Here is a 22877-nt window from a genome sequence, read left to right as displayed (position 1 = left end):
TTCTCTTTTTTATATGTATTTATAGTAATTTGAACTTCAGGTACGTATTTAAAATTGCACAACTGTCATGCGGGGAAAACAATACTTGTTTTTTGTTCCTTATTAGCTTTCAATGAGGATTTAAATTAACCTGCATCCAAAAAAAAAAAAAAAAAAGTAGATGTATTCAGATAGATTCAGAGAAGGTGGGGTTAGAGGGAATTGTGATTATTGTTTTGTCCGTCCATCCATTTTTACCTCCGGCAAGGATTTTATGTTTTTGCCAGCATTTGTCCGTCTGTTTGTCTGCCTTTAAGCAATATAACTCAGGAAGTTAAAGACGGATCTTGATTTGATGTCATCCTGTGGGATGGCGCCCCCTTTTCAGTCAGAGCTGAGTCCGAGGTTCCAGATCTATGACATCATCCTCCTCCAGAAACTGGGAACACCTCCAATACATTGTTTGTAGCAAGAGTGATTTTTCCCCCCTCAATGTTCCTGCGTTTTTAGCAAGGCAGAGGTTATTTAGGGATAAAAGGCAATTTCACTAGAGATTCTGATTTCCTATTTAAGAGCACTAATAAAATACTGTTTTTTAATGCAGCGAATCTGAAACTGATGCGAGCTCCTTCTAACCGTGCCACCCATGAGGCTGCATTTAAAATAAAATGGTTGTCAGAAGTGGGATTTGAACCCACGCCTCCATCTGGAGACCAGAATCCCCAATTCCAAGGAAGGATTTAACCCTTGAGTCTGGCGCCTTAGACCGCTCGGCCATCCTGACAGTTACAGAAGCGTGTGAGCCAGCCGGGAGTCGAACCCACAATCACCAAATGAACCAAAGTATACTTTACGGCTGCCTTGCCCCAGAATATTATATCAAGCTTATTATTCCACTATGTTAATTTGATCCTTTTAGTTTATAGACAAAACATATATTCCGTAAAGTATGATCCATTGAACTGAAAATAAATCAATAAATATACTTAAATGAGCTCATAAATGTTCCTATATGCAGTCATTATACTACTTCAGTTTGACCAGGTAAACACCACATACACACGAAGGCACCATTAATATTAATCCATTAATCCAATATACAGTATAACATTTAACAGTTAACAGTTATTCATATGCATTATAAGCATATCACATGATCTGTATACCTCAAATCACAACAAAGAAAATGAAGAAGAGCGAAAGAGAGAACAAGTGATATAACATTTAATATTATATTAACTTTATAGAAACAGCATCAGAAAAACCTTTATGAAGTATTATCATTACAGCTACAAGCCGCTAGAGGTCAGCATACAGTCAATAACATCAAGAATACTGGTTGACTGATTCTAAACGTTGGTGTAGCCTGAATAAAGTAGCTCACATTCTCACTAAATAGTGCTAACAAACATAACATGCTTTAGTAGGTAAAGACCATGAACTACGAATAGTTAGAGCAGTGGAAAACTGGATTCCGCTGTTGCTTCACAGCATTGTTGAATACAAGTGTGTTGTCGATGCGTTGAAACCCACATTCCGACATTTCCCAGCATGCAGTGCGCGAGTCCCACGGGGCCCCGCCCTTTCCTCTCTCTGACGTTCGGCCGTGACGACGAGTGTTTTGCAGAGATTTGATTGCTCGATCACATCGATGTGATTTGATGTGGACACACCTCGCTCGTTCTCCGCCACCACAGATCTCCTCTCCAGCTTCCATCACCGGATAAGAAACCCGCGGGTTTCATTTTGTTCTGCTGTCGGTTCTTTTCCCGGCGTGGATGTTGTCGGCTAGCTTCTCCCGGACCGGAGCCAGTGAAGGTCTTATTCCCGCCGAGCCTCGTTAGCCAGTTCCTGTCGGGTTTCTTTCTTTCTTTTTTTTTTTTCTTCTTTGCGGTTACCCTTCCATCAGTTTCCTACGAACGTTGTCCCCCCCGCGTCTCTTAAACTGCCTTCGTGTCCGTGAAACGGTGCCCTGGGCTAATTACGTGAGCTTTCGGGCTACGACGGACAGCGGGATGACTTCTAGTTAGCAACGCCAACGTTAATGCTACTTTTCTCTTCTTCTTCGTTTTTAGCTAACTCGTAAATGTTTTCGTTAAGCTAGCTAGTTGTGCTGGTCGCCTCCGATATTATGCCAAAAACCGAACGTCTTAGCCGCGGTTCAGCGACACTAAACATCGATGAGACCGCCGGACCGTCCGGCAGCTAGTCGGCAATGTAAAGCCAATAGTAGGGACAAACATGCTTAGTTACTGACGGGATAACGCAACGAGAAAGCTGCACTAACTGGACCCAAACTCCAGAAGTTTAAGTTTAGTGCGTTCCCCCCCCCCCCCCCCCGGAGATCATGGAGGGACATGCGCAGCAAATGAAGAACACTCCGCTAGCCCGGGAGCTGACGAGGATATTTAGCAGCTACAACAAGCACGGCGTTCAGCTGAAGAAGAACCTGAAGGAGACCAACGCGTTCATCCGGGAAATAAAGCAGAACTACTGCGACGCCTGCGCCTCGACCACCAGCTCGGGTTCGGCGTCTCTGGAGACCGGTAGGCGTGAACGCGTGCACCTGCGACGTCTCAGCTCCATCCTGCACCCCATTAGAGCATCCCGTGTAGCTGTCAGCCATATACGCACAGCCAAGCACATAATCTGCCTAAAAAAAAAAGATGGCCAAATGCTGCAAATGTTGACATTTCACCAGACGCATTAAATGTCGTATTACTTTGTCTCGTGTGCGATGTTGTATGCATTATCAATAGTTGGGAACCGGAGGGTCACCGGTTCAAGTCCCGGCTGAGACAAGAATATGGAGTGTGGCCTGCCGGCTGGAGAGAGGACAGCCTGTGCCCTGGGGCCCCTGCATGCGTGTGTTTCAAGGGGCCCGTTGTGCTCGGGTGCAAACGTAATCTCGTTGTGTGCTTGCAGTGCAACGATGACAAAATAAAGCTTTCTTCCAGTCTTTTTTCCACTATGACTCAGCACCACTGAGGATTATGTCTGGTATCCCACGGTGATGAGGTTGAGCCAGTTCTGTTTCTGTACCCACCGCGACCACGAAATATTTTTCTACTCTGTTCTGGAAATTGTGTGCGTACGAAGAGGACAGCGTGTCTAAGAAAGCGAGACGGGTTGCTTAGGCTTTGTGATGAAGCTTTATGTAATTGAACTCTCCTCTCATTCTGCCTCGTGGCTTCACGCTCCTCCTGTTTTTCCAGGACAGTTTAGCTGCGTCTCCTTTCCTAGCCTGGAAGAAGAGTTCCTGCGAAACACGGTGGATGCTGCGCCGTACATCCTTATACTAGGCCAGGACTGTGCCGCCCGCTACCAGCTGCTCAACTCTCTCCTGGGGGAGCGGCTGCTGCCGTCGGGTCCGGACGCTGGCGAGGCATGCGAAGAAGTCCAAGGCACCGTCTGCAAGAGGCGGAAGCTTTGTTTCACCCACGGCAGACAGACGCGGCTTAGTTTGGCGCTGCCGGGCCAGTATGAGTTGGTGCACCAGCTGGCAGCTAACCGTGGCCGCTGGGACACGGTGCCCAGGGAAGACCTGGAAATACACGCGGACTGCGAGGACCCGGCCCACAGGTTGGCCGAACTGGAGATCACCTTGTATCACCCTCTGCTACAGGTGAGTTACCGATCGCAGGCCGAGTGCAGCGATACACGCTGACGTGCACGGGACCACATCCAGCCCGTTGGAGTACGCTCACCAAGACGGGCCTGTTTTTATTTTATGTTTGTACCACCGTAAGGGGCACAGCTAGTCTCCCTGTTCACACATCGTTGTTGAAGAGTCATGGAGAAAGGGGAGAATTGATCAGCTCCGGCGGTGTGGCCGTGATGTCTGAAAATGACAGTATCTTGTTGGCGTGAATTGATTTCGAAGTGTTCATGGAAGGATTGTAACCGTCCCGTTTGATGTTTGAGATTCATCAGACTAAGGCCTCCATAGTGGGCGTCACAAAGCCCCAGAAAGAGGCCCGGCTCTGCCTCAGATTAGCCCACCGGCCCGACCCCCTTATGTAATGCTGTTAGTCCGGTGCCATTCACATGACCTTGTCATGTAAAAAAAAACACACCCTTTGTTGCGATGAAGTTACCATGGATACAACTAAATCATAGGACAGTGATTCATATTGTTACAAAAACCTTTTTCTTTCGAGTCAAGTTTTTTTGGGGGGGTTTGTTTTTTTAATAACTGAGATTTGTGTAAAGATGACCAATTCACAAATTTGATTAAATAGTTCGTGGTGAACTTATTTATAGAATGTCGTGTTTGTTCAGAGTAGGTTTTATATAAAGGCCATTTATGTAAAGACTCAATCTTGTGGAACAACTTTATTTGTGAGAAATTGTAAGTTGAATTTTGAAAGCTATTTTATTTTCATGTGTTGCTGAATTTTAAAACATTGACCTTTTGACACCCGTGTTAGGGTTAGCTAACCCTCAATTAGCTTTTATTATCGGATATCAGATTGATTTTTTTTTTTTTAACCCATGCTCAGAGAAAATAATCTACAACTCTGAATAATTATCACTTAATAAATTGTCATTATTCAGCCTCAACAACTTGGTGGTTTGTCAAAACCGAGCAAACTGCAGCAGCGCTGCTCATCTTTGGGTTCAGTTTGAGTAAATAAGAGACGAACTAGTTTAGGTTGGAGCGAACAGAACAGCAGAATGTCTTTCCTGACTGTGGTTTCACACACTCCGGTCATTTTCACAGCAAGCTGTTGTGGAGGCCAGCAATAGAACTGAACTCCAGATTCTGTTATGCTAATTGTCGTTGCTCCATCCCTAAAATATACTGTTACTGAAAGGTCTCATTTCTGCGTTTCGACGGTGTAAAGACATCACAGCCGTTTCTTTCAAAGGCCGTTGTTGAAAGTTCAATGTTTTGAGGCGACTGAAACATTCTATTGATTTTGATTGGTCGTGAGCAAATGCTTGCAGGCCATGCTTGTTCCAAAGAGACCGTTCAGACGGGCGCCGCTCCTGTTTCTTGGTGACGGGACTGACTGTCTCCTTTGTGCTGCTGTTGCTCCTTTTTGGATCTTTTCTTCAGCTGAGACCGTTTTTTGTTCATGTTGTTGTTTATATTTAGTCTTATGAAAACCTTTATTTATTTATTTATGTAATTCTTTTCCTAGTCGCAGACATTCCCAAGATGAGCGCACACATTTATTTTCTATTACATGGTGTGTGTAATTAGCAGGATCTCTTTTTTGGAACTTGTTCCTTGGTCGCTTGCTTGGTTGTTTCCTGCCGGCAGGCCATGTTTTGTTAACGAATAGCAAGTCGGATGAACATTAAATATCAAGCTGACATTTTTTCCTAATGTTGTTAAACATGGAGGCATATCATTATGTTACAAATAATACACAAAAATTGCTGAGTCATTGTAACATTGTCATAAGTTTAAATTAGACTGCTACTATGCTGAGCTCATGACTGTAACAGCGCAGTGTTCTGATTGGCTTACAGTCCAGTCATAATCAGCTTTTCTTTAAGTTTTAAGTTTGTACATAAGAGCATCTGGTGGAATTACTTGGCTATGTGCATTTTTATTTATTTTTCACTTCATCCAACTTTATTTTCTATTTCTAAAAATGTGTTTTCTATCATTGGTGCATATTTGTACATTTTCCCCACATTGAGATGTTTCCAAATTGCTTTTATGCAAAGCAGTGTGCTTGAAATGGAAATAGTTTTCTCTGTAATATTTCTTTTTCCCCACCAGGAAACAAAAGTCATGTTGGTGCCTTGTCCGAGTGTCCAGCCCATAGAAGAGGTCCTGGAAGACTGCACTCGCAACGTGATCCCCATCATACTCTACGCCATCAACCAGGACTCCCTCAGCAAGGAGCACGTAGCCGCGCTCAGGAAAGTCAAAGAGATGCTCTCCTTCCCTATTTGTTTCCTTCGTATCCCCGACGCCAAGGCAGCAGCCTCCCCAGAACCGGGCCGCCGTGCAGAGAAGGAAAACGAGAGGGAGAAGAGTTTCCTCCAGAAGCAGCTCCTCTCCCTCGGCTTCCTCAGTGGGCTGACAGGGAACTGCTCCTGCGGCGCCCCGACACAGACGCCCAAACCCCAGAGCGTGTTTGGGGAACATTTTGAACGGCTGCACCGGTTGCTGGTGCCTTTTGCTCGCCAGGTTCTTCAGAACCAGCAGGTGGAGGCTGCCAACCTGCTCAATGGGCTTCATTGTCGCTGTCTGGATCTCTTTATCAACCAGGTGAGAGACGAGCTGCTGCTGCTCGGCCCCGTTTTGAGCCGGCACGCCCGACAGAACTTTAATCCCTCCGCAGGCCTTTGACATGCAGCGGGACCTGCAGATCACGCCGCGCAGGCTGGAGTACACTCGTGAGAAAGAGGGGGAACTCTTCACCTCCCTCATGACCATCGCTAACCGCAAACAGGAAGAGATGAAGGAGATGATCGTGGAGACCCTCGGCAGCATGAAGGAGCAGCTGCTGGAGGACGCTGAAAACCTCGAGTTTACCGGTTAGTGGGCGGCCCGGGCGCACGGCGCGAGACAAACGGGTTCCCTGCGACGGGTCACGGTCAACGGATGTCTGGAGTAGAAAACTGAAAAGCTTTAAAAGTAAAGCTGGTGTGCAGCTAATGAGCTGATCACCGGTAGACGATAACTGTGAGCTATATTTAATTACGTTAAACCCTTTTTTTTTTTTATGTTGATTGAATCTTGAACATCAATACGAAAATAATGACTCGGAATGCTTTTATGAATCCGACAACAAGCTTGCTCAAAGCATGAGCCCATATTAAATTATATTGTAAAAATCCCCAAAGCAGAACATGATCCATGTTAATATGGAAACAGCAACTGGAGCCATTTTATACGTCCAACTCGGTGAGCTTCTTTTTAGTGATCGTGGTTTTACAACGAAAGGTATTGATCAATTATTTTGTGCTTTAATGACGTCACATTGATAACAGCCGAACAAATGTCACATTTGCTTTTGACAGAGTACGTTGATTGATGGTAGTTATCTCTCATGCTGTATTACTGTGGACGAAGGAGCCCAGCGAGCCTTTTATCTAATCACCCAATCGATAATCACCTCTGGATCGAATGGAAAGCTAGCGTTTGGCCCCACCGCGTACCCGACGACTTCCTTTTGGGAACGCTGTTGTATAATTAGCGGCTCAGCTGAGGAGTCCTGCATTCTTGTGGGCATGTCCGCTGCCGGCAGACTTCTTTTGAACAAGCGAACCATTTATTGTGTTTATTACGTTACATGCTGTTATCTTTTCTCACATGCTTCAAATTGTGACTTGAATTGGAATTCTTTACATGCTTTTAATTAGATGTGCTCGCTTGATGTCTGTACGACTCGAGCAATGTGACAAAGACGATTTGATCTGGTCGCTAGAACCCGTGTTCAACAGAACAATGAGCGGGGTCTATTCGAGCTGGAGCGTGTTCCTCCATCTTGTGTTTAAAGTAACTTTCATTTTAAATCACCCAGAGGAGGTCACGCAGCATCTTTCTTTTTTTATCGTTCTTTTGGGGCACTTCCAGCCTTTATCGAGAGAAAGCTGAGCATGAGACAGAAAATGTGGCCGAGAGTTGAGCAGCTGGTCCCCGTGTTGCCAGATTTCTCAGCTTTCTCTTTGATTTTTTTTAATGAGGAAACTGCCGACTGTCTCGTCTCTGCGGACTACAGGCTTCTAGTCGCTCTGCTACTGAACTCAAATCAACAGTGACTGAATTGAATACAACATAAATACTTTCTACCTACACCTCACAACCGGTCCCACACCCCCACGTACACTTAACAAACCCTTCTTTGGCCTGCAGACGTCATCGTGACGACGAACGGAGAGCCTGTTACATCGAAGGAGATCAAATCTTGCATCCACCAGATCCAGGATCTGATCGTGGTTCGTCTGAACCAGGCAGTGGCCAATAAGCTCATCAGCTCTGTGGACTATCTGAGGGAGAGCTTCGTGGGAACTCTGGAGCGATGCCTCGACAGTCTGGAGAAGTCAAACATCGACTCGTCCGTCCACAATGTCACGTCCAATCACCTCAAACAGGTGTTTCCGAAATTTCATTATTCTTCACCGTTCTTGTCGAGGATTTGTGGAGTTTGAGGAGTATTGTGGATTGTTTTCTTTCCTTTTCAGGATTCTGTTTTATGTTTTATAGTGCAAATCAGTCAACTGATCTTTCGTCTGTCTTTAATTTAAATTGACCAATCAAATCATGAATCCAATTAGAAAGATGCGCCGCAACACGCCACAATCCATCTTCATTACGTTAAACCCAAATAGGAATTCCATCATGCGCCTGTTAAACAAAGTGAAAGTGGAGGATGAAAAGGTTTTCCAACGAACGAGTGACATTTTAGAATCATTTTCACTCCTCTTTAGCTTATACCATCACCTCCTGCACGGTACTACTGCGTATTAATACTTCTGTCCCTCATTCGCCACAGTTACTAAACGCAGCTTATCACGTGGAGGTCACTTTTCACTCTGGATCGTCCGTCACGAGACTCTTCTGGGAGCAAATCAAACAGGTGAGTGATGGGGAAGGTTGCTACGGGCTTCAAATGAAAAGGGAAGCTCTTACTCTGCGTCTGCCGCCTAGATCATTCACAGGATAACGTTTGTGAACCCTCCGTCCGTCACGCCGGAGTGGAAGAGGAAGGTGGCGCAGGATGCCATCGAGAGTCTCAGCGCTGCCAAGCTGGCCAGAAGCATCTGCTCGCAGTTCAGGACGCGGCTCAACAGCTCCCACGAGGCCTTCGCGGCCTCCTTGCGCCAGGTGACATCACTTCCTTTTTGCTCTGCTTCGGCCCAACCTGTGTAGTGAAATATGCGTCTAGAACACTTTCAGGGATCTCCCGTCCATTTCTCGTCTACAATCCTTTCTTCCGTTTTCCTGTTTTCCTCGCTGGAAAGTGGGCAGATCACCACGTTTTTTTTATTTTTATTGTAATGAGTATGACGTCACTTACCTGACCGGTTTCCTGCTGATATATCTTGATGGTTTCAAACCATTTCAAGCTGTTGTATCTGTGGCTGCTTTTTCTTTTCTCACATTTTTTTCTGAAGCCACTTTGAGATGACATCGATAGACGTCAAATTACATCTCTGTGTAGTTTCTATGTGCTCTCAGACACAGTCCCGCTTCGGCACGTTGCTGCATTTGCTCACTTGAACTGTTTCGTCTCCGTGCTAACATGCGCAGACCAGTAACTAGAATTGTTGCCATGAAGTCCCCGATGAATCCGTCTCAGTCAAATTTCTCTGATGATGATTCTCACATGAGAGAGACGGTGTGATTCACATTAAAAAAAACCCGCCTGTTTCTGTTCTTCACTCGTGCAGTTACACGAAGACACTGATTAATCGAAGAAGTCTTTTTACGTCCATCAACGAGGTTATGTTTTCACCCAAATGGAATCATCCTGTTCCTCGTAACTGTGGCTACAGAAAACTTATAGCCACATGTTTATCAGGGTACTAGTATGCGATCATTCTGCAGACATTGAATCAAACAGAAAATGACCCTGTGACCGTCTAGTGAGGAAACTTCACGGTCTGTCTGGTCTCATGCTGACTTTGTTGACAGAGCAAAGCAAATGGCAGCAAAACAAAATGCATGGGAGCGTAACCGTGAGCCTCAGACTCATTAATCAGTCGGATAGATGGGGGAAATCAACACACCGGTCACGACCGCTGGCCTGTAGTCGGTGAGAACCACCCGGGTTCCATGGTAACCCGCTGATGTCCTGATGATGATGATGATGAAGTGGCTTCCACCTCCAAAAAAAAACCCCCCCCTGCGTTTGGAAATGGCTCTGACAGCTACAAGTCATTTTACAAAAAAAAAAAAAAGAAATCTCTTTTGGTGAAGAGAAGCCAGTTACCGAGGGGCTGTTCACGATGCCAGCCATTAAATGTCACGTGTCGGTATTTGCAGCTGGAGGAAGGGCACACGGGGCGACTCGAGCGCACCGAGGACCTGTGGCTGCGTGTGAGGAAGGACCACGCCCCGCGGCTGGCCCGCCTCTCTCTGGAGAGCCGCTCCCTGCGTGACGTGTTGCTGCACGGTGAGTCACCGCCAAAGCTTCCCGTTCCTAGATGTGCAGTCAGACCAGACATGCTTTATGACTTTAAAAACATCCTGATGGAATATTATTGAGTTGGAATTAGTTCAGTTACCAACTTGTAGATTCTCAGAACTACAAGAATCAGAATCAGAAGTTGTTTATTGTCAATGAGGGTTCACAGACTAGGAATGTTTCTCGGTGAAGTCATGGAACAGTAATGACTAAGTTACAAAAAACATACAAAAACAGCAACATCGGGAGTGGATACACAGATGTGTATACGCAGCAGTAAAACTCTACTGTTCATTTGAAATGCAAGGCTTCACTGTCGGCTTGACGTGATTGAGTTTCAATTATTTCGCGACTGGAGATTCACTTGAATCGCATTTCAACTCGGAGCAACCCAGAAACTTGGGCCACGACTTGCCAACTACGGTCGAATAAACGCAGAAACAGCTCTGAGGAGCGGGTCCATCGGGTCACCATGTGAAAGCGGGTCCAACCACGGTGCAGAGAAACTCCTCTGCAGTTGCACCGTGACGCTCCAACGTCAGTCACACAGTTAGAGTGGGCTGAAACATGAAATCTCCAGATTGAGGTTCATGCGTTCAGACGTGCGTCCAGAATCAAAGCCCAACCTGCAGCCGGGGGGGTTCATTCTCTTCATGCCGGGTGCAGGTGTTTTAACAGTGACCGCTGCTTTCTGTCAGGCAAGCCCAAGCTCGGGCGTGAGCTGGGTCGGGGCCAGTACGGCGTTGTGTACCTGTGTGACAGTTGGGGAGGACGCTACCCGTGTGCATTAAAGTCTGTGGTACCGCCTGACGATAAACACTGGAACGACCTGGCTTTGGAGTTTCACTACACGAGGTGAGTCGGCGTGAAAACGCACACACACACACACACACACACACACACACACACACCAAACTGCTGCTGGCACCCAAAGCCAACGCTCATCACAGCCTTAAGAAGCAGGTTTGCTTTGGGCGCAACTCCACCCAGCGAATTAAGAAATGGTTCTACCTGTTATTGTCTCGGAGGAATTCTGTTCACGCATGCTGAACACACCAGCTTTTTATTTATTTATTAATGCTCGACTTTTTCTAGCTGCCCTGAACCGGATTCAGGATTGAACTGGTGTCGGTTTTGATAACGGATGCCTGTTAGAGTGCTGCAGACCCCTCGGTGTACGATTAAAAGAAATCTGAGTATTAATAGTGAGTTTTGTCCTTCAGTACTTTATTCCCACCACAAGACGGCGACTGTTGCAATACAAGACATTCTGTCTGCCAGAACTTCCTGGTTTAAAGGCTGGCACAGATATCGAATTCAGTGGTTTCTCAGGGCGTATAAAAAAAACAAACATGTAAACGGAAACTGATGATCTCGGGCGTGTCCTTGGTAACCATGGACACACCCAAACCATGGTTCACGCCGTGTGAGTTTGAGGTCAGAGCAGCTGTTCAGACTTCAGTGCTTAAAGTCCTGTCACTGGGTATTGCTTTCATGTGGTGTGACTGAATATTTTATTCTGCTTTGCTTCAGGACTCTTCCTAAACACGAGCGGCTTGTCGACCTCCACGGCTCCGTGATCGACCACACCTACGCAGACGGCTCCAGCATCGCCGTGCTGCTCATCATGGAGCGGCTCCACAGAGACCTTTACACCGGCCTGAAGGTGGGGCGGCGCCGACGACCACAAGTCTTATTGTTTACCGTCTCCTATCACACTTTGATGTTCTCGTTACTTCTGCTCCAGGCCGGTTTATCGCTGAAGGAGAGGCTTCAGGTTGCTCTGGATGTGGTGGAGGGGATCCGCTTCTTGCACGGTCAGGGCCTCCTTCACAGAGACATAAAGCTGAAGAATGTTCTGGTAAGTTCAGACCCACTAGCCGCTCAGCACTGGGTTAGGGTTAGCACCGGCATGACTGACACTAAAAAGAGTTTTATTAAACTTTGTCTGCAAAAATCTTTCACGGAGGGACTGAACAGGTGAATTGAACAAGTTAGCCTTTATTAGCGGTCAGAATCAGAACCCATTTACTGTCTTGCAATTTCTCAGACCGTAAGACGGACAGAAACGATTTCTGAGTGGACCTCTAAACACGGTGTCAGACCCGATAGAAATCATTTAAGTTCTTACAGCACAGAAGCTATAACTGTGTTCTATTTCGTGTCCCATTAAGTGGTCCATTTTATTCTTTTTCCAGTTGGACAAACAAAACCGTGCCAAGATTACTGACCTGGGCTTTTGTAAACCGGAGGCCATGATGTCTGGCAGCATCGTGGGGACCCCCATCCACATGGCTCCGGAGCTGTTTACAGGTACCGACTCCTCTCACGGGTCCAGCGCGTCAGCGCCGAGCGGGTTCCGACTCGTAGAACTCATTTATGGGATGTAGTTCTGAGCTTTCCTCTCCATTGCCGCCCTTTCGCTGACAGGAAAGTATGATAATTCTGTGGACGTTTACGCCTTCGGGATCCTTTTCTGGTACCTCTGCACTGGATCAGTGAAACTCCCAGAAGCCTTTGAGAAATGCTCCAGTAAGGATCAACTCTGGAATAATGTTAAGAAAGGTAAACACACACACACACACACACACACACACGCTTTTTCTGTCGGTGCCACAGGGGTTGTCCAGAACAGAAAACAGTTTGGTTCTGCTCCGCTTTGTCTTCAGTCTTTTTTTAGAAGCGCCCTCGGTTGTTAGCGTGTCCAGAGTCCGGCTGTGGCTCTGGATGAGCTCCGCTCCATGTTTGTAGCGGTTCCCGTGTGTCTCAGTGGTCTCCATGTCGTCTCCAGGAGCCCGACCCGAGCGGCTACCCAGTTTTGATGAAGAATGTTGGCAGCTGATGGAGGCCTGCTGGAACGGCGACCCTTCCCAGCGGCCCCTGCTCGGGATCGTGGAGCCCAGCCTGCAGAGCATCGTCGTTCGGCTCTGCAGCTGCGACTCGGAGCAAAAGAGTAACAGCTTTGAGGACTTGAACTGAAAACACTTCAGATAAACTAATGCACGAGAGAGTGTGTGTGTGTGTGTGTGTGTGTGTGTGTGTGTGTGTGTGTGTGCGTGTGTGTGTGTGTGTGTGGGATGGGGATTCTGATCAGTGGAGAATTTCGTATTTATGAACAGAGAGCAGATTACCTTTGAATAGTCTCAAGCTGTCCTCCGTGCTCACAGATCTTGGACTTTCTTTATTTATGAAGAGTTGATGCTAGAGGTGTGCAGCTGTGTGTTTTATTGTGTGTGCTTTGTTTATTTGTATAGAAACTCTATAATATTTTTGTTTGTTGTAGCTGCCATGCTAATTGCTGCTTGGTTGTAGGATTGTTATTCGATGCAGATTGTTTTAAACATGGTCTATTCGCAGTATTACCAAAAAAAGAAACATGTCAAAGATTAATTTTAGATTGTATTTAAAGTGAGCACGTCTGCATCTATTCAAATACATCTTTTTTTTTAATAAAACGATCTGTTACAACACATGATTGTGTCATAAACTGTTTGTTTAGCCAGTCTAAAGTAAAAGAGCTGCATGAATCAAAACTAATCGTCTTCCTGCAGATCCCGACGGTTTACTGTCTTTGGTCATTTCTCAGAACAACATAGTTATAGTACGACACATTCAGGACACATTGTATTGAGCAGAGTACTTCTGTCAGTGCATGTAGTTCAGTTTTAATTAAAGGGGATGGACATATGAAAAAAAGGACAGCGTCAGTCTTTTTGACCAAAGACTGTCAGATATTTCATCTAAGTGTCTGGGAACTGCGTTAACTTGTGGAAAAAGGGTATAATATGTGATCTTTAAGAGGTCACTTCACTTAAGTATTTATTGATTAAATATGAATGTTTTCTGAGTAACAAGTTGTTTTTTTTGGTAGCTCTTATGTATTATACTTTGAGAAGCAGTTCAGCAGAAGGAGACTAATTCAAAAGAGGATGTTGATGAAGAACATGACTAACATGCATTTTATCTAGTGGATTTGATTCTTTTTCTCCTGACATTGTCTGGAAGTAAAGGTGACGTTACTGTTAGTCATAAAAACTTGGGCTGAGATGAAAATGGTAGAAAACAGTTTAATCAGTAGAAACATGAGCGGCAGAGTACGAGCTACAATACTCAGCTGGGACTCCAGCGCTGACGTGACCGACCTGCTAGTGCTGATTCTCATGGCATGACATTTAAACAAGAATTCATATGGCTGGCAAAATGGCATCTCACAAAAATCACATCAGTAGTAGCTTAAAGATCATTCCTCCCAATCAGATTTCTAGAAACAGGTTTATGTACTGTATTAAGTTACACTTGTGTTCTGGTCTGTACAGTAGAAATGGATTACAGCTCAAATAGTATTACAGCGCAGTTTTACAGGAATCTCATTATTTTACAAAAGCTTTGTAGCTAAGCTAAAATACAGCTGTTAAGTCACTGAACTCAAATGAATACGTTCATCCCTCAGAGAAAAACAGAGCTTTTTTATAATGTCCATAAAAATGTGCTCTTAAACCCCCCCCCCCAAATAAAATTAAAAATAAAAAAGATGTATCAAAAGTCCTCAAGTCCTTTTCAGGAATTGACATGCAGCTCTGTCCTCTTAATCATCCAAACGTCCTTCATTAATCAGAAATAGCTTATCCATCAGTTAAAGGCAGGTTCTTGTCTCAAAGGCCGCGAGGCGTCTGCGTCCGCATCTGCGTCTGCGTCTGCGTCTGCACGCGACCTGTACCCAACCGTTTTGTGCCTCTCGGACATTTTCAGGCATGAGAATGAATTCCTCGGTCCTCCTTCGGGCACCAACACGAACATCTCCAGCAGTAAAGTAAGCGAGGGAACCAGGAACACGTCACAAAGTAACTTCTGCATGACAAAAACTAATTTCCCTGAATCTTTGCAGCTAAATGCCTCTTCCAAAAAAAACCTCTTTGCTGTTCCATTCTTTAAACAAAATACATAGAACCAAACAAACACTAAAAATAAACAAAATCAATGAATCAATCACCAATAAATCCGGTTGGCAAATTAAAAAAAGTGCATTTCTTCAAGTATGTAAACAAAATGATTTAATTAAGGGGAGAGGGAGACTCGCTCTGTCCGTGGTGTGTGTGAGCTGTGGTAAACACTCGCACGCACGCACGCACGCACACACACACACACACACACACTTCATCAGAGGATCGTGGTGATGAGGGTGAATTCCTTCTTTTGCCACACTTTAAAGGGGAAGTCCGGTGCTCCCTGTTGGCAGTCAGCGCTGAGGATGGCGGCTCTATGACCTGCAAAGACACACGCCTCCATTAGCGTAGTCACATGGATGTGTTGCAGTGGCTGCTGGGAAAACAGGGTGGTGGCATGAGCAGGCAGGAGCAGGATGGATGGAGAGGAAGACGTTGGCCATGAATGAAATGCAGCACAACACACACACACACACACACACACACACACACACACAGATGCTAACTTTATGCACCAATCTGCGGTAAACTCACCACTAATGAAGCACAAATCTATGGAGTCTGAGCTTTACACAATAGTAAGCATCACTTTCTTCATATTGGACATGCAGCTATTCTAAAGTATAATATAAGATCATGTAAGATCTGGAACGAACAACTGGACTACTTATTTAAATTAAATAATTTTCTGTAAGCCAAAAATGCTGATTGATGATGATGATGAATATATTTATTAGATAGAATGTTAGCGTACAAGTACAGTTAAACAGTAGCATGTATTACAGTACAAATACAGTCAAACATCCTGTCTAAGAGGAGCATTTCTAAAAAGCCCTTGCGGTCTTGTTTCCGTTGAAAGTCCTTCGTACATAAATCATCGACATTTAACAATACAAATTTAACAATACAAATAAAAATAAAAATAAATTACTCTAGAGATGCAAAATAACAATAAATTAAAAAGACACATAATATGAGTATCAAATACTCACTCTGATCCCGACGAGTCTCCGTCCACCGTCCCCGCCTTGATGCTGAGAGCGACGCCGTTCAGCTGATCCGTCAGGCTGTCTTTGTCCGACCGGGATCGACTGTCCTCGCTGGAGGAGGATCCCTGCGGGGACGCCGGGCCGGAGACGTTCCCACAGTGTTCACCGGGAATGCAGTGGAGACTGTTTCTCTCTACAATAGGAGAAAGCTGCTTCTTCTTCAGGATCCCTGCACAGTGCAAAAGCGAGACGGGATGTCTTTATAAATAAAAAAAAACAAAAAAACACGAAACCGGCAAAACTATTCACAATCATTATTAAAATATATGTTCATTGGTTCTTTTACATCTTGAAACCGAGAAACTCTGGAGCAGAACTGCACCTTTGTGAGGCTGGGTGAAGTTCAGGTTAGGCAGACTGGGCAGGACCGCCACGGAGTCCTGCGTCCGGCTCTCCCCACCAGGACCCGGCTCTGGATTGACCAAGACGTCCAGCATCAGCTCGCTGTCGGCGCTCATCGCTGCAGCGTGATCCGCGGACCAGTTGATCGGGTTGTCTGGAAAACAGAAGCCAACAAAGGAAGAGATGCAGTTGAGAGGCGTGCAACGCTAACGCTGCCGATCACAGGGGAGCCTGGATAGCTCGGTTGGCAGGGCTTCGGGCTTTTAATCTGAGGGTTCAGGGTTCGAATCCCTGTTCAGGTGATGACATTTTGGGTGGCTTTGATTTAGGTTGTAAGAGCATCATCCCCCTAAAGCCCCAGTTTCCATCCATCCCCAGTAAAATGCTTAACCCAGGCCAAGGAGAAAAACTGCATAAACCCGGGGCGATGATCAAGAGGGACAGATTGGGGCTGGGATGAAGGGGGGGGGGGCGCTCTACCCTGTGGTTGGGGTCTCTTGCCGACATTAGATGCCAGGTTTTCCCAGCATTCCTCTGCAGGAAGCGGACCCTCCTCGTCTTCACTGTCAGAGGAGTGGGTGGAGGCGTAGGAGCCGCTCTGGTCATCCTCCAGAGATAAATCGCTGTCCGAGTCGCTGTCACCGTCTACACACACACACACACACCAGAGCAGAAGGCGGGTGTCATGGCAACGACCACTGCAGTTGAAGTCGATCTGATACGGCGTGAAAGCGAAACGTACCATCGAGGCGCTCTTTAGCTTCTGTAAAGAGTGACGTGTGATCGTCCAGAGCGATGTGTGCCTGGCTGTTACTTAAACCTTCATCCCTGCGAGGGCACAAAGAATCGCATCAGAGCTGCTTCCTGTCTCTCCGTCAGGTGACAGGGGCAGCTTGATTTATGGTACCTGAGGGCGAAGGGGACGTAGCTCTGCTGGCTCTTGCCGCTCTGCACGGTGCCGTTCAGAGACACGCTGGAGTCGCCGAAGGGAAGGTGGTACAAACGGCCGTCCGCGTAGTTTATGTTAGGTTTGAAGCCCTGGAAATACAGAGGAGGGGAAATATCAGCATTGTGAGAAGTAAAAAAAAAAAAAAAAAGCAAGGCCTAAATAGAAGCAACGGTTTGAGGGGCCAATAAAAAGTCAGAGAAAAGTTTCAGGATTGTTTAGTCTGTGTTGTTCTTGCTGTGTAATGAATCTAATGAGTGAGGTATGGATGGTTCTTTACTCTGTCGGGCAGAAGAAAGGTCAAAGCAATCAAAGCTAATTGTAAATCCAATACTTAATGTGTCATATATTACTTTGAATGTACGTGCTTTACATAACTTTGGAAACTCTCCAAAAGTAATTTCATGCAGAAATTTGTTTTATTTATTTATTTATTTTTACTCCAAATGACCAAATCTTAGAAAATGGTGGACTTACTCTGAATACTTTTGTCCTGAATCACATTATTGAAAGATTCAAAACAAAACAAAAAAAAACCTCCTATCTTTTATTTTAACCCCTCAGCTTCATTGGTGACACTTTAAATCTTTCCCTTTGAATTTAGCATTCTGGGTTTCAGTGACACCATTTTTTTGGTTTACATTTTAGATTTGAAATGATCAAATGAATCTGAGCGACTTCAGCTTTCGATGGTTAAACACAGACATACATAGTAGTATTCATCAAGAAAAGTCAAACCCAAACTATGGTGAAATAGAGGTGATTCTTTGGCTTTTGGGAACAGTTGCTATAATTAATGAGGGACTTACAGAGGCCTTGGACTTCATCATGTGATCCGGGCGCTTGCGGCTGCAACAATATTTAAAGGAATTCCTCACTTCCTTGTTGAAAATGATGCGGAAGAAGAAAACAAAGGGACCCTGGGAGTGTGATGACAGAAGAGAAAGGGTCTGAGAAACGGAGATGGTTCCATCAATCATATTCTAGAGGAACGGGGCGGCTGACCTGCACGCAGTTGAGCCCGGCGAACAGATAGTGGAAGATGATCATGTCGCTGTTGACAGAGAGCAGAGCCAGAAAACATGTGACTGAAACCAGGAAGAGAACGCCCCCGGCTGTCTTCAGGCCCGAGCTGCGGGACACGAGACACAAGACACAGCAGAGATTATTATGGGGGCTAGGTTGAGATCACAAACATACAAATGTCAGCTTTTATCAATGCCTTTTATTGATATTGTTTATAATAGTTTACTCTGAGCACATTGTGTGAAGAACTTAATTAAAATGACTGCACAGAATCTTTGTCAGCAATATAAAACAATTACCGTTTGACCTATTTCACTGTGTGTACAGTTTCTAATTAAACATGGCTATCACAGAAAGCACGTTGTGGAGATCGCCTTTTGATATTGAGGTTTATTTTGTAAGATTTATCTGTAGCGTACGTATGGGAAGAAAAGATGTTTCAGAGCACATGTTATAAAATTATACAAGTTTGTAAGGAATTGCAGAATTATAATAAATTTGTAGTTTTTTTTTATTCAGAGACTTACCCCTCCTCAGTGATGGGCACCTATGGCAAGCCGTTCAGGAAATTATTATATATATATATATATAAAAAGTGAAGTTTGAGAATATGTAACGAATGCCAATATATATACCGAACGCCAATATATATGTATATACACTTGATATATTGAATGATCGCTGATATTAATCACTATTAATAGCACTTGTGTCATTAATAGACGGGGGTCACTATTTATATATATATATCGGCGTTCGGCCCATATTCTCAAACGTCACTTTTTATATATAATAATTTCCTGAATGGCTTTTCCATAATATATATATATATATATATATGTATCATATCTACCAATGGTTGTATATATATATATATATATATATAGGAAATTACTCATTCATTTTAAAATGAACAGGTAGGGCATCCATCCTTGGTGCCCTACCACCGGGGTGTGTGTGTGTGGGGGGGGGGGGGGGGATAATTTCCTATTTATATATAATCCATCTGCAGCGTCTTTTAGGAGCTTTGAACCACAAAATAGATTCACAATGTCAAATTCTATTAAGGAAACGCTTCAAACGGAAAGCCGGTCTCAGATGGAGAATCCCCTGCGTATTCAGAGACTTAGCCAGCCATCTTCTGTGGAAGGGCACAGGGGTCTTGGTCGACTGTGATTATGTGTGTCCTTTGGACTGGCAGATCGGATGATGTGTTCCAACTAGAGGGAGCCTCCCTCCCTCCAACTCCTCAGCCTCCCGGGGTGAAAGTCTATTCCAGGGTGCCGGAGAGGGTGATTAGCCCATTCTATTTAATGTTTTAGTAATCATAATCCCAAGCATACAGATTTGCAACGCTATATTAACCCACCAATACCAGGAAGGTTTCATTTCTACAGATATGTATTCAGATTGAGAGGGTGCCTTCTGAGCATAAAGCATAGGCTTCATAGTTTCTCCTTCTAGGGCTAGAGAACACTTAGGACATGAACAAGTACAATTACAATCACGATCGCAGCTCATTCTTTCTATGGAGTCCAGAATTCCTGTCAATGCTGCAGCTGGAAAATATACAATCCTGTTCCTTTGATCTCAGAAACCCATGATCCTGCACAAGATCAAAGTTTTCTGAGATCAAAGGAAACATGATTCCATATCACTTCAAAAGCTTCGAAGTGGTTTAGAATCATGTTTCCTTAGGAGCCTGACAACGTCAAATTGCCAGTCAACGTGAAGACAGTTCTACAAATCCAAGAGCCTCGGCCTGATTGCACTGATCTGTGGCACTCGTTACTGGATTCTTCATCGTAATGATTCTGTGTTTAGTTCCGATATAGGGTTCCATTGTCAGTGATTGCGCAATTCCTGAGAGCAATAATGCGGCAATAAAGGCATTCTCTGGAGGATTCCAGACTGTGACACCTGACTGTTAAGTTAAGGGTTATGTATGAATATAGAACCGTCCGTTGATATTGCGCAATGTTGCGCTTTATGGTCCGAAAAATACGTATAATTCAGAAATTCCCGTAGTTTGTCCATGCGTCAAGATTAGTAATGATTGTTTTCATTGTTAGTAAATGATCTGGTACATTAAATGTCAAAAGGATTTGAAGCAGCCAATCACAACTTTGTACAAAGAGCATTTTTTTTTTGTCTGTTTGTCAGCTCTACTTTTTTTTTATAGCTAAATCACAACACCGGATAAATTAAAAGACAACCACTGTTACTATAACAACAGCTAGATGTTCCAGATTCAGAACGGCTTACTAAAAATAATGTTTCCAATTGATTACGAGACTCTTAATCTCCTCTTCAGTCACTCTGTGTTTTTGTTCTAATAAACATTCATGTCAGTGCCGGTGAAAACGACCCTTTGATTGTTAATACTATCTTGTTTGTCTCTTGTTCAGGAGACGGGCGTGTTATTATATAATTCTATTTGATGGGACACTCACACGCGAGACTGCTTCTTGTCAATGCTGTGGTGTCTCAGTGAGCAGGACGCTCTGGAGGACAGGATGTACAGGAAGATGTTCATCTGCGGGACATGAGATCAAACAGCATCACCTGACCTTACTGACCCCCACACACACTGCTTCTGCATTCATAATGAAACAACGGTCTCCATTAGTCCCGACTGCAGGGGGGGGGGACTCACTGATGCCGCCATGGCGATGGGTCCTGCAAAACTCCAAATCAGAGTGTCGTACATAGACAGCCAGCAGAAGTCCGGGTTCCCGTAGCCTTCAGGGTCCAGTCCGACCGCCAGACCTGGAGACAGACCCAGAATGTCCGTCACATGACATCATCAGTGTCTGCTGAGCTCCAAGTCACGGTTTTACCATGTTTGATCCTCTCCTCTCATCGGGCCTTTCTCTAACCTGATTTGATCTCAAGTATTCACATGGACTACCGGTAATGGTTTCCCGACTATCTAGAAGACATGATGGAAGTTTCTGCTTCCAAATGTGATTTTGGATTTGGGCTTCAGAGCAGTGTCCCCCCCACCCTTGAAGATTGACGTAAGTCCCACAGGAAGACTGTGATAGTGCTGGATTCTTACTTAAGATGCTGCAACATGCGATCACCTCGCTGGTAAAAAAAAGTATTGGCAGGGTCCGCTTCTGTGATTATTGATGTCATGAGGGTTCAAACCTGTGATGAAGGCGGGCACTCCCCAGCCAATCAGGTAGTAGAATCTCATGGGCCCGTAGTTGATGTCTCTCACTTCACTGATCATGCGGTAGACGTGCAGCCCCTCCAAGAAGAGCCAGGAGAAGGTGCAGAGGTAGAAGAAGTGCAGCAGGATGGCGATAACTGTGCAAACAAACTGCAACACGGGCGCAGGGTTCAAGAAGGAAGGGGAACATTCTCAAGTGATCAAACCGATGGACAACTTAATTGATTGATTACTGGGTTGTCTGCCTGGTTGATGCCAAGGGTGAAGATGATCTCCGACAGGAAGAGAGCGGCGACCCCGTTGTTGATTATACTCGTCTTGTTGCACTGCATGGCTCTCAGGCAGAAGAGGAAGACGACGGTGAGGAAGAGGAAGCTCAGAGTCACTCCCACCGTGCTCCACGTCAGGATTTTGATTGGCAGAATCTCTCCGTTCTGATGGGAACATTACAATCACAGAACAGAGTAGTCGGGTGCGTGGTTTCAGCTAACGGCTTCAGCGCCGCTCACCTCCCTCCTGGAGATATCCATGAGCACGGCGAAGCTGGTCATGTGATAACACTGACAGCTGATGTGGGTGCCGTTCCTGAAAACCACCTCGCAGCCCTTTGCTGACCAGCCGCCGTTCCCAGCGCTGAAACGCAGGCCAGAGGACAACGACAGAATAACACAGCTGCAGCTTCATCAGCATCAGCATCATCATCATCAGCGTGGTGCTGGCCAGCCTCTTTGTGCTCACAGAATGGTGTGGTTCCAGAAGACGCAGATGGGCTTGGAGCGCTCCTCAGTGGAGACCAGACGAAACTGCACAGTGATGGGTTTATCCAGCGTGTGCTGCAGCAGCTCGTCGTTATCATGAACCGTGATGCTGACGACCGGCGTGTTGATGACGGGACGCTTCGGCACCCTGATGACAATAAATAAAAAGATGTAAAAAATAAACACACAGTAAAAGCACTGGTCTGTTATTCTACATGACAGTTTTCTCCATTTTTGTAGGCTGTATCTCAATACTTTATACTTAATACTCGGGCTAAAGTCTATTGGTCTCTGCTGAAGAGCTCAATCTCCAAACGCAGCTCACAAGCATACATTTCTATTATAACTAGAAACGCACTCGGAGAGCGCAGACCTCCGCCAAGCAGCTCACTCCCCTCCTTTATGGTTCTAAATTGTTCTTGGTATCTTTATACACCAACCATGAAAAGTAAATGTGAATCGGAGTTGATTTTTAACTGATTTCTGAATTCATAAATGGGGTTTTCAATGTTTTCAATTTATAATTTTTCCCTATCCTCATTCTGGATCCGATCCAGAA

The 22877-nt window shown here is 45.1% G+C and overlaps 2 protein-coding genes and 2 non-coding genes across 4 annotated transcripts in view; 2 read left to right on the top strand and 2 right to left on the bottom strand.

The window, feature by feature from the left end:
* Positions 1 to 652: 652 nt before the first annotated feature.
* trnal-caa (transfer RNA leucine (anticodon CAA)) lies at positions 653 to 763 on the bottom strand. The gene is made up of 2 exons: positions 726 to 763; positions 653 to 698 (listed from the first exon to the last, which is right to left on the bottom strand). It is a non-coding gene; the product is annotated as a tRNA-Leu (tRNA).
* Positions 764 to 2326: 1563 nt separating this feature from the next.
* Positions 2327 to 13548, top strand: dstyk (dual serine/threonine and tyrosine protein kinase). The gene is made up of 14 exons (XM_068743003.1): positions 2327 to 2525; positions 3195 to 3604; positions 5717 to 6211; positions 6285 to 6480; positions 7802 to 8040; positions 8442 to 8525; positions 8597 to 8773; positions 9935 to 10064; positions 10775 to 10931; positions 11610 to 11742; positions 11824 to 11937; positions 12275 to 12389; positions 12507 to 12641; positions 12868 to 13548. The coding sequence occupies exons 1-14, from the start codon at positions 2327 to 2329 to the stop codon at positions 13053 to 13055; spliced, it is 2772 nt and encodes a 923-aa protein (XP_068599104.1). The 3' UTR covers positions 13056 to 13548.
* Positions 13549 to 15370: 1822 nt separating this feature from the next.
* Positions 15371 to 22877, bottom strand: part of celsr2 (cadherin, EGF LAG seven-pass G-type receptor 2) — a 45379-nt gene continuing 37872 nt past the window's right edge. Inside the window, exons 21-34 of the mRNA XM_068742547.1 lie at positions 22299 to 22466; positions 22070 to 22193; positions 21794 to 21994; positions 21536 to 21710; positions 21039 to 21151; positions 20836 to 20918; positions 18362 to 18488; positions 18166 to 18276; positions 17318 to 17448; positions 17153 to 17238; positions 16891 to 17055; positions 16391 to 16564; positions 16012 to 16237; positions 15371 to 15395 (exon numbers count right to left, since the gene is read on the bottom strand). Coding sequence (XP_068598648.1) covers positions 15371 to 15395; positions 16012 to 16237; positions 16391 to 16564; positions 16891 to 17055; positions 17153 to 17238; positions 17318 to 17448; positions 18166 to 18276; positions 18362 to 18488; positions 20836 to 20918; positions 21039 to 21151; positions 21536 to 21710; positions 21794 to 21994; positions 22070 to 22193; positions 22299 to 22466 — 1909 coding nt within the window. The remainder of the gene's footprint in view (positions 15396 to 16011; positions 16238 to 16390; positions 16565 to 16890; positions 17056 to 17152; positions 17239 to 17317; positions 17449 to 18165; positions 18277 to 18361; positions 18489 to 20835; positions 20919 to 21038; positions 21152 to 21535; positions 21711 to 21793; positions 21995 to 22069; positions 22194 to 22298; positions 22467 to 22877) is intronic.
* Positions 16640 to 16712, top strand: trnak-uuu (transfer RNA lysine (anticodon UUU)). The gene has a single exon. It is a non-coding gene; the product is annotated as a tRNA-Lys (tRNA).

The sequence above is a fragment of the Brachionichthys hirsutus genome, chromosome 8 (genome assembly GCF_040956055.1).
Source record: "Brachionichthys hirsutus isolate HB-005 chromosome 8, CSIRO-AGI_Bhir_v1, whole genome shotgun sequence".
NCBI classification, from domain to species: Eukaryota; Metazoa; Chordata; class Actinopteri; order Lophiiformes; family Brachionichthyidae; genus Brachionichthys; species Brachionichthys hirsutus.
This window is presented reverse-complemented; position numbering and strand designations above follow the sequence as displayed.

Coding starts and splice junctions, on each gene's coding strand:
- dstyk (XM_068743003.1), top strand. CDS start 2,327: ATGGAGGGACATGCGCAGCAAATGAAGAACACTCCGCTAGCCCGGGAG. Junction 6,481..7,801: donor TGAAAACCTCGAGTTTACCG/GTTAGTGGGCGG, acceptor TTTGGCCTGCAG/ACGTCATCGTGACGACGAAC. Junction 12,390..12,506: donor GGCTCCGGAGCTGTTTACAG/GTACCGACTCCT, acceptor TTTCGCTGACAG/GAAAGTATGATAATTCTGTG.